The sequence below is a fragment of the Trachypithecus francoisi genome, unplaced genomic scaffold (genome assembly GCF_009764315.1).
Source record: "Trachypithecus francoisi isolate TF-2019V2 unplaced genomic scaffold, Tfra_2.0 Lachesis_group1, whole genome shotgun sequence".
Taxonomy (NCBI): Eukaryota; Metazoa; Chordata; class Mammalia; order Primates; family Cercopithecidae; genus Trachypithecus; species Trachypithecus francoisi.
This window is the reverse complement of record NW_022681454.1, coordinates 36,200,811-36,210,405: the sequence shown is the minus strand read 5'-3', so window position 1 is coordinate 36,210,405 and position 9,595 is coordinate 36,200,811. Positions and strand designations below refer to the sequence as shown.

The 9,595-nt window shown below is 37.2% G+C and overlaps 1 protein-coding gene across 1 annotated transcript; it reads left to right on the top strand.

Moving 5' to 3' along the window:
• Positions 1-4,370: 4,370 nt before the first annotated feature.
• On the top strand, positions 4,371-4,862 carry LOC117085258 (cofilin-1-like). Its single transcript, XM_033213946.1, has one exon. The coding sequence runs from the start codon at positions 4,457-4,459 to the stop codon at positions 4,769-4,771; it is 315 nt and encodes a 104-aa protein (XP_033069837.1). The 5' UTR covers positions 4,371-4,456; the 3' UTR covers positions 4,772-4,862.
• The last annotated feature ends 4,733 nt before the right edge of the window (positions 4,863-9,595 follow it).

Sequence of the window (9,595 nt, the reverse complement as noted above, 5' to 3'; positions counted from 1 at the left end):
ATAGTGAATGTAGTTTTGTTTTATGATTCAAGTTTTCTTTAGAAAGTGACTTTATAATTGCACAGGAGACAAGAATTAATTATACTGGGACTTTATATGAAAATGCTTCATTTCTGAGTGGATGATGTTTTTTGTGTGTGCATCTTGTGCCTGTTTTTTATGTTAGTGGTGTAATCTATCTTTTCCTGAATTTGATAGAGGAAGCTGGCAATTAAGAATCTAATTTTGTATTTGCTTTTGCCAAAGCTTTCTTCCATTTCAACCCGTGAAAAAAAAATTTGTTTTTCTTTTTTTTTTGAGATGGAGTCTCTGTCACCCAGGCTGGAGTGCAGTGGCATGATCCCGGTTCACTGCAACCTCCACCCTCCGAGTTCAAGCAATTCTCCTGGCTCAGTCTCCCAAGTAGCTGGGATTACAGGTGCCTGCCACCGCGCCCAGCTAATTTTTTGTATTTTTAATAGAGATGGGGTTTCACCATCTTGGCTAGGCTGGTCTTGAACTCCTGACCCTGTGATCCACCCACCTTGGCCTCACAAAGTGCTGGGATTACAGGTGTGAGCCACCGCACCCAGCCGAAGTTTTTAACTTACCCCAACCCACAATCTCATCCCAAACATTTTTGTTTCTCTGGGTTTTCTTAGCCTTAGCGTGTTTAAATGAGTAACCATGCATGTTCGTTATACAAAACTTGTACCCCTTCTGGTAGATGTCCAAATGGAAGCTGGATATTCCTATCTTTTGCTTGTCAGGATAACTTCCAGATGACTGGTCGCTTCATATTTTCTTCCTTGAACATTTGGTTTTTTTTCCTAATTTAAAATCATTTTGACCTTTTGAAAGTCCAATTTGCTTGCTCTAAAAAAATAAACAATTCTGCCTTGGGCTTTGAACTGCTTTTTATTGTACCTTTTGATTTTTCCATTAATGTTTTTTAATCCTCCTCAACTCCAAATACTTAACAAAATTGTAATAACCTAGATATTGTTAACCATCAGAGCCCTATTTAATTATTCATTTGACCTCCACTTCCCTCTGTCTTTGCCATTCACCCATTCTAAAGTACATTTTAGACACTTCAGAATTTAGAGTCCACTCATTTCAACCTGTTTATATTCTTCCTACACTGTCTACATACAGCTAGAAACTAATGACATAACCTTGCAAATGAGAAAATTACATAATGAAAACTAAAATGTTTTGTCACATCCTCTGGTGAATTGCTCACCTAGATAGCTATAAATAGTATTGTTAAAATGACCTATGGTATTTCCTTCTATTGGGAGCTCTAGAGGCTTTTCATGTAAGCAATTGAAAAATAATTGTGTTCTTTACAATTCTACATTCCAGATTGTTCTGACTGCTAATATTAGAAAGAAAATAAAACTTCTTGGTAATGCACTTCTCAAAAACATGAATTCAGAATATAGCATGGGTTAGCAATGAACAATTTGGCCATCTACTTTCTTTAATATTAAAATAACAGAACCCCTCATTTTGCATAAGTAAAATATTTTAGTACACTGCCTCTAGTATTAAGGTTTCATCTTTACTTAGAGCACAGTTAACTCACTGTAAATGTGCAATTACATGCATCATTCTCATTTTTTAAAGTTTCAAAATGATTATGATAAAGTTGTAACATAAATTGTAAATGAAGTAGAAAAAGAAAGATATAATACAGGTCAATCTCTCAGTCCATAAAATTGATACAATTTACTTTTAAATCTTGCCTTTTACCCTAGACTCTTACTATATGTAAAGGAAAAATATCCTAAAGTATCAGGTGAAGGCCCTTTGATATTTCTATGATGGCAGTCTCATATATCACCCCCACTGGCACCCAATCAGTACCACCAAAGGCCAGTGTTGCTTCAGGGAAACATGGCTCCTGCCCAGACTGAAGTCATCATTGCATAGTGTGCATAGTGGTGCCTGAAAGCTGACCTCATAGAGTCTCTAGCAAAACAAGCAAAACAATATTTTTGAAGTCATGCTTTCTTAAGAAAGAAGTGTTCTAAACTCCAAAAGTTCCTCTTTAATATATCTAGTCAAACATATTTTACTTTAATCATACAGTCTCATCATAGGTAGTGTGTTGACAAGGACAGCCTTGATTTCAGTCAAAATTTTGTTCAGTCATTCATTCAGTTTAGCATTTGCCCTTCTTTTTACTTTCAACGCTATTCCGTTTTCGACTAATTTATATATTTATATGGATGGATAAGGAAGATAATGTAAATGAAGATTCTATGAAACACGAATTCATGATTGAAAGCTCTTCTACTGTTGAAAAGAAGAGTAAAAAATGCCACAACAAAAGGTCAGATGTGGGTGTCCCTGGTGTCAACCTCACCTGGTGGTCAGCCTGATGGGAGAGAATGGTAGAAATAGTCAAATAGGTTTAATGTAAAAAATTAATGCATGTGTGTTTTGAGGTGAAAAAAAATAAAAATAAATAAATTAAAAAAAAAAAGCCTCCAGGCTTGCTCCTTGCCTTGTTTCCCATATCCTGGGAAAGTTGCTAAACCTTTGGAAAACTTATTTACTCAGCATGATGCCACATTCCCCCTGGTGCCCATCCTGTGTTAGATTCACAGTGACTGAGAGAGTGTCCTAGATTCCCTACAACCTACATATGATGTAATGCATTCTCATATGCCTAATGATACATTTAGAAATGACATAATATTTTCTTTTTTTAGTAGAGACGGGGTTTCACCGTGTTAGCCAGGATGGTCTCCATCTCCTGACCTTGTGATCCCGTCCGTCTCAGCCTCCCAAAGTGCTGGGATTACAGGCTTGAGTCACCGTGCCCGGCCTAGCCGGGCGAGGTGGTGGGAGTCTGTAGTCCCGGCTACTCGGGAGGCTGAGGCAGGAGAATGGTGTAAACCCAGGAGGCGGAGCTTACAGTGAGCTGAGATAGGGCCACTGCACTCCAGCCTGGGCTACAGAGCTAATAAATAAATAAATAAATAAATAAATAAATAAATGACATAATAAACCAATGGGCTGAGTAAGTACAGTGTCAAAGCAAGGAAGTCTCCAAAGCTAATTGAGGGATCACCAATGTTGGCAGTAGAGACCAAAGTCATTCAACCAAAGAGACTTAAATATGGTTCCAGGATTCTTTCTACCACCATGAAAACACCCAATGCTATCTTGAAAACAACCAAAACAGAGACTTAAAAGGGAGACAGCACTAGTAAGAAATTTGGTTTTTGATTAGACTAACATCCCAGCATTTGGTTGGAGATTTTTTTCCTGTACTATTCATTTTATCATATCAATATCATACATGTACACATAAACACAAACACACATCCATCTTAACAGAGGCTTAGTTGGTTTTAAAATACAAACAAATAATGTTCATGGTATAAAGAAATTTTAGAAAATATCTAGTCCAGCTTGCATTTTTGTTACTATACATGGACAATTGAAGATGATCTAGAAGTTAAGGAATTGCTAAAGGTCACATAATTAGTAAACAAACAACCAAAATCCTAAGAGTTTATCACAGCCATGTGATAACTAGGTCAGTGTTTTTTTACACACAAAAGAGTTCATTAAAGTCACTTGTTTCTCATTTCAAATACAGAACTAATTGATTCGTTGTCTTATCTACCAGAAAAAAATATTTAATTATATGATGAGTCAGCATTATTATGAGTAATTTGGATGGAAAGTTAAATACATCCATGTTCCTTGCCATTGAGTTTACAATTGTTAGAAATGTAAATGAAAAACACATAAGAACATTATTTTCATAAAAGAAAGGGAGAAAATGCATGTATAAATGATTAGAATCCAAAATTGCTTATCAATTTATTATGGATTACAGTATAACTGGGGTGTCACAGACTCTGCCAATTGTTGAGTACAACTCTGTGAATTTACAATCTAAAACTCAATTTGACTGAAAGATTCCCCTCACTTCTGATGTTCTTTATCCCAAATACTCCTGAGAATCCTCAGTGATACTTAGATAAATTAATTAAATGAAGAGACTTTAAACTTTCCCAGTAGAAGATCCTAGGTAAAACCATTTTTTCTCTTAAAATTGCTGGGTTAGAGATGGGGTATTGAGAATGTCTCACAGAATCAGAGCTGCCTCCTGCTGCACTGCAGTCCTTTTCTCCAGGATCACTGCTCTTGTCAACCCTCTGCTGTCTTTCCTGCTTTGCTGTGTGGTGTCAATGCATTGCCCAGGCTGCTGCCATCTCCATCAAAAGAGATATGACCTCTAGACTGTCGTCTCCAGTGGTCTAGTGTTCTGCTATGCATCCGGGGAAAAAGCTTTTTAGCTTTGTGTCTAGCCTTCTATAAGCAAGGCCTTTTGTTTATATTAGAATTCATGCATTAAAAGAATATAGAGGTTCAGTCGGGTCCCGGCAGCGTCTGCAGCGCTCTTGTCTTCTGCGGCTCTCGGTGCCCGCTCCTTTTCGTTTCCGGAAACATGGCCTCCGGTGTGGCTGTCTCTGATGGTGTCATCAAGGTGTTCAACGACATGAAGGTGCGTAAGTCTTCAACGCCAGAGGAGGTGAAGAAGTGCAAGAAGGCGGTGCTCTTCTGCCTCAGTGAGGACAAGAAGAACATCATCCTGGAGGAGGGCAAGGAGATCTTGGTGGGTGATGTGGGCCAGACTGTCGACGACCCCTATGCCACCTTTGTCAAGATGCTGCCAGACAAGGACTGCCGCTATGCCCTCTATGACGCAACCTATGAGACCAAGGAGAGCAAGAAGGAGGACCTGGTGTTTATCTTCTGGTGAGCTCATCCTGGCACTTCTTCTTGTCACCTACCCCCTTTCTCATGATGGGAACTTCTGTGGATCCTGGTCAACCCAGAGATGTGGGTTTGGAATGGGATCTAATTAAACTAAAGAGCTTTTGCACAGCAAAAGAAACTACCATCAGAGTGAACAGGCAACCTACAGAATGGGAGAAAATTTTTGCAACCTACTCATCTGACAAAGGGCTAATATCCAGAATCTACAAAGAACTCAAACAAATATACAAGAAAAAAACAAACAACCCCATCAAAAAGTGGGGAAAGGATATGAACAGACATTTCTCAAAAGAAGACATCCATACAGCCAACAGACACATGAAAAAATGCTCGTCATCACTCGCCATCAGAGAAATGCAAATCAAAACCACAATGAGATACCATCTCACACCAGTTAGAATGGCAATCATTAAGAAGTCAGGAAACAATAGATGTTGGAGAGGATGTGGAGAAATAGGAACACTTTTACACTGTTGGTGGGATTGTAAACTAGTTCAACCATTATGGAAAACAGTATGGCGATTCCTCAAGGATCTAGAACTAGATGTACCATATGACCCAGCCATCCCACTACTGGGTATATACCCAAAGGATTATAAATTACTCTACTACAAAGACACATGCACACGTATGTTTCTTGTGGCACTATTCACAATAGCAAAGACTTGGAATCAACCCAAATGTCCATCTGTGACAGACTGGATTAAGAAAATGTGGCACATATACACCATGGAATACTATGCAGCCATCAAAAAGGATGAGTTTGCGTCCTTTATAGGGACATGGATGCAGCTGGAAACCATCATTCTTAGCAAACTATCACAAGAAGAGAAAACCAAACACCGCATGTTCTCACTCATAGGTGGGAACTGAACAATGAGATCACTTGGACTCGGGAAGGGGAACATCACACACTGGGGCCTATCATGGGGAGGGGGGAGGAGGGAGGGATTGCATTGGGGAGTTATACATGATATAAACGTTATGCACATGTACCCTAGAACTTAAAGTATAATTAATTAATTAATTAATTTTAAAAAAAAAGAATATAGAAATACATCAAACATCCATCCAAATTCTTGCTTAAGTCTAATAAAAATTGTTTTGTGAATTTATTTTTTCATTGTTTTATACTTTCACTCCTTTTATTTGTATCTTATCGTGTACGTTTTCTAATTACTTTGTGCAGAAGCAAGGAATGGTTTTATTCTTGTTTTGTAAAGGATGACATTTCGAATGAGAGTGCTCTAGTTCACAGTGTTAGTGACAAGGTTGAAATGAGAATACAAGTCTCCAGGCTTTAATTTTCTGGCATTTTCATAACCATGCATCATTTAATACTTTCAATCAGCATTATGGGCAAAGACTCTTGACAAATGTCTTCATATATATATAATACTAAATAATTTAAACACAATTTCTTCCCCAAATAGACTTTTTAAAATAAAAAAGTATTCATTCATTCAAGTAACAAATCATGGGCACCCTCCATCTTAACAGGAGGGTATAGAGCAGGTTTGGGCCATTTGTGACCAAGAAATGCCCTACATTTACACAGACATAGTGCCCATAAGCCCTATACTGTTGCACCGATGAACCTGCTTCCAAAAGTCTTACTCATCTGTCAGGATTTTCTCTTAAGAGTCCTATATTTTTTACTACACCCATGGAGGAGGAAGTGTAAATTAAGACATCCAGATTGGGATCAGGAAAATCTTTTTCTCTCCAGTTCTAATATAGTGTTATGCATAGAGTAGATTCAAAATATCTATTGAAAAAATAATGCAGAAAGTTGATCAAACATAACTTCACACAAATTATGGATAAGATTTGATTTTTTTTCCAAATGATCTTCTGGGAGCCAGGAAATTCAGGAGATATTCTTGTAAGTTAAGAAATTTTTTTTCTGGGTTTACAAATATAAAATTATTCTACCTAGAGAAAATAGATTAAATCCAGGTGAGGGTGGGGATAGAATTATTTTATTACCCAGTATCCTATTATAATCTTAATGTATTTCCAGGAAGACTAGATTGTTTTATATGAAATGTACACAGAGCTAGAATAGTTTTATAGAAAATGGCAATTACTTTTCTAATACCCCTGAAACGAGATGTCATTCAGAATGCAAAATTTTCGGGTTTGTAAAAAATAATAAGGTTCATACATTAAAGATACATGGTACCTGCTGAACGGTCTAAGATAGCAATGCCCAAATCAAATCCAGAAATATTTTTGGAAGCAAAATATCACCATCTCCTTTAAGCAGGAAATGAAGATTATAAATTGTCTTATATAATTTCAAACAGTCTTTGCTGCCAAAAGAGTAAAGGACAGATGAAGTTGTTACCAAGTGAATGGCAAATCTCTTTTTGGTTTTCAAAACTTTTAGGATTTTGGAAAAGAATAAGTGATTGTGGCAGACAAGTAATTGCAGCAGAGATAGCAGATAAAGCACTTGTGTTGCTTTATCTGCTATCTCTGAAGATAACTGAGAATTATAAGAACTCCATTCTGACCTCCAGATTAGGAACAGATACAGGTACCTATGGTTAACATGAGTAATATTGGCAGAAGTTGCCAAATACAGTTGGATTAGAATGCACAGCTGGGTAAATAATCATAAATATTTCTTTTTTGATTGACTCCTAACATGTGATGTTGTCTCAGTTTTACAGCAATGTCGCCAGCTGCTCCTTCACATTCTCCTTTGCTCTTGCCTCATTTCCTTAACTGCTCAATACTGAAGAGCTACAGTACTCGGACATATCCCTTTTTGGAATGCACCTGCTCTATTGATAATCTCATTCAGTCCGAAGGCTTTAAAGCCATATAAGTGCTTTCTAATTTATTCTGTACCTGAGACTTCTCTGAACTACAGACCCATTAATACCTCTGTCTTCTCTACATCTCCACTTGAATGATATGAGCATCTTCAGGCATAACATGTTCAAAACTGAATATTTATTATTCCACAAAATCCACTCCCTCTTGCAGCCTTCCAAAATGTTTTCATAGTTGTTCCAGATACAAATAGTTACTCCATTCTTTTAGCCATCTTATTATTCAAATATCACTATCATCTTATACTATAATTTGTTTGTATCTTTCTCTTATTAGAATATGTGCTTCATGAAGATTGGAAGCATGACTTACAATGTTGGAATTTAATTTTGTTCAACATTATTTGAGATAGATTATTTGATGATCAAACTGCTATTCTTAACAATGGCATGCCCTAACATTATTGCTTGCCAAGATTAGAGGATCTGTAACCATACAAAAGAAAAATCCAACATATATCATGGCATCATTAGAACAATATTCTTACTTTGATTTTCTCAAACTGTGTTCCTCATATAGTCCTATGAGCCTCTCCCACCATTCAAGTATGTAACAGGTGGCACATATAGAATAGTCTCTTCTTTGAGGTTCACAATCTCAGTTTCTGACAATCTTTCAGTAAAGTTGTTTTATCTAGAATTTTCCAGTTATTCAACAATGGAACACTTTTTGCATAATGTCTATTAGCACATTATTTAAACCAGTATTTTTTTCTGACAGTTTTTGGAGATGCTTCTCTAACCTACCTAAAACTATGTAAAAAGATAAAGACCTAAAGGGATACTCCCTGAACTAAACAGAGGCCTAGTTAAATGTTGTCATTCATATCTTTCCTTTGAATGTTTAGGCAAGCTGTCCAGGCCTGACATAGGGATGACATCTAGCAGACCTATGTGCAACTTTCTAGAAGTCTTTTTAAGGGGAAATATCTGTGTCTACTTCAATTAAATAGATACCAAATGGCTGCTGTCCATAACTATACTAGCTGCTGGCTGAGCTAGAGAACCTAGAGAAACATGAGATTCCAAGATTCCTCATGGTAGAGGTGTACAGCACAACTAAAATTAAAAGCAGCAGCAGGCCAAGCACTTAACTCCAATGCAGGTCCAGGGAAGGCATATTTATCTGGACTGCAAGTGACTCCACGGTATTTAGAGATCTCCTCCTGCTCAAGTCAATAGGACAAATGCTTTGGGTGTCAAGTTAGAGCTGGTTGCCTGAAAGCTCCAGGTAGACTGAGAGCATACTCATAAAAATAGGTGCTATAATTGGAATGTATTTGTTCCCTGAAAAATTCATACTGAAACTTAATCCCCAAAGCAACAGTATTGAGACGCTGGTCTGCCCTCATGAATGGAATAAGTTGCTCTTATAAAAGGGCTTGATGGATGGAGTTCACTGTTTTCCACCCCTTCTGTCTCTTCAGCCAGTGAGGACACAGCATTCCACCCCTCCAGAGGATGCAGCAATAAGACACCATCCTAGAAGCGGAGACCAGGCCCTCATCAGACACCAAACCAACTAGTGCCTTTATTTTAAACTCATGGCCTCCAGCTCTGAGATACATAAATTTCTGTCCTTTATAAATTACCCATTCTGTGGTATTTTTATAGAAGTACAAACTGACTAAGACAATAGAAGAACATATCTTCCCTGTTTATTGTCAGTGCAACAAAAACATGTTCAAAGATTTAGTGTCATAATACTTCATACAAGCAACATTCAGGAAGCCACATTATAAGACAAAAATGTCATGTTTCATCCTGGTGAGTCTAAGGTGAACTTTTTATTATCATCACCTCATTATAAAAGTAGAAAAGATTACACTGCCAAAACCACATCTGTTGAGCTAAGTATCCCAAGTCAACTTTTTCACACATGTAATATCATCTGGTTCAAAGGAATATTACTTAGCAACTTTGGTGTGTTACTGAACTAAATAGAAATGGGCAAAGTTTAAGAA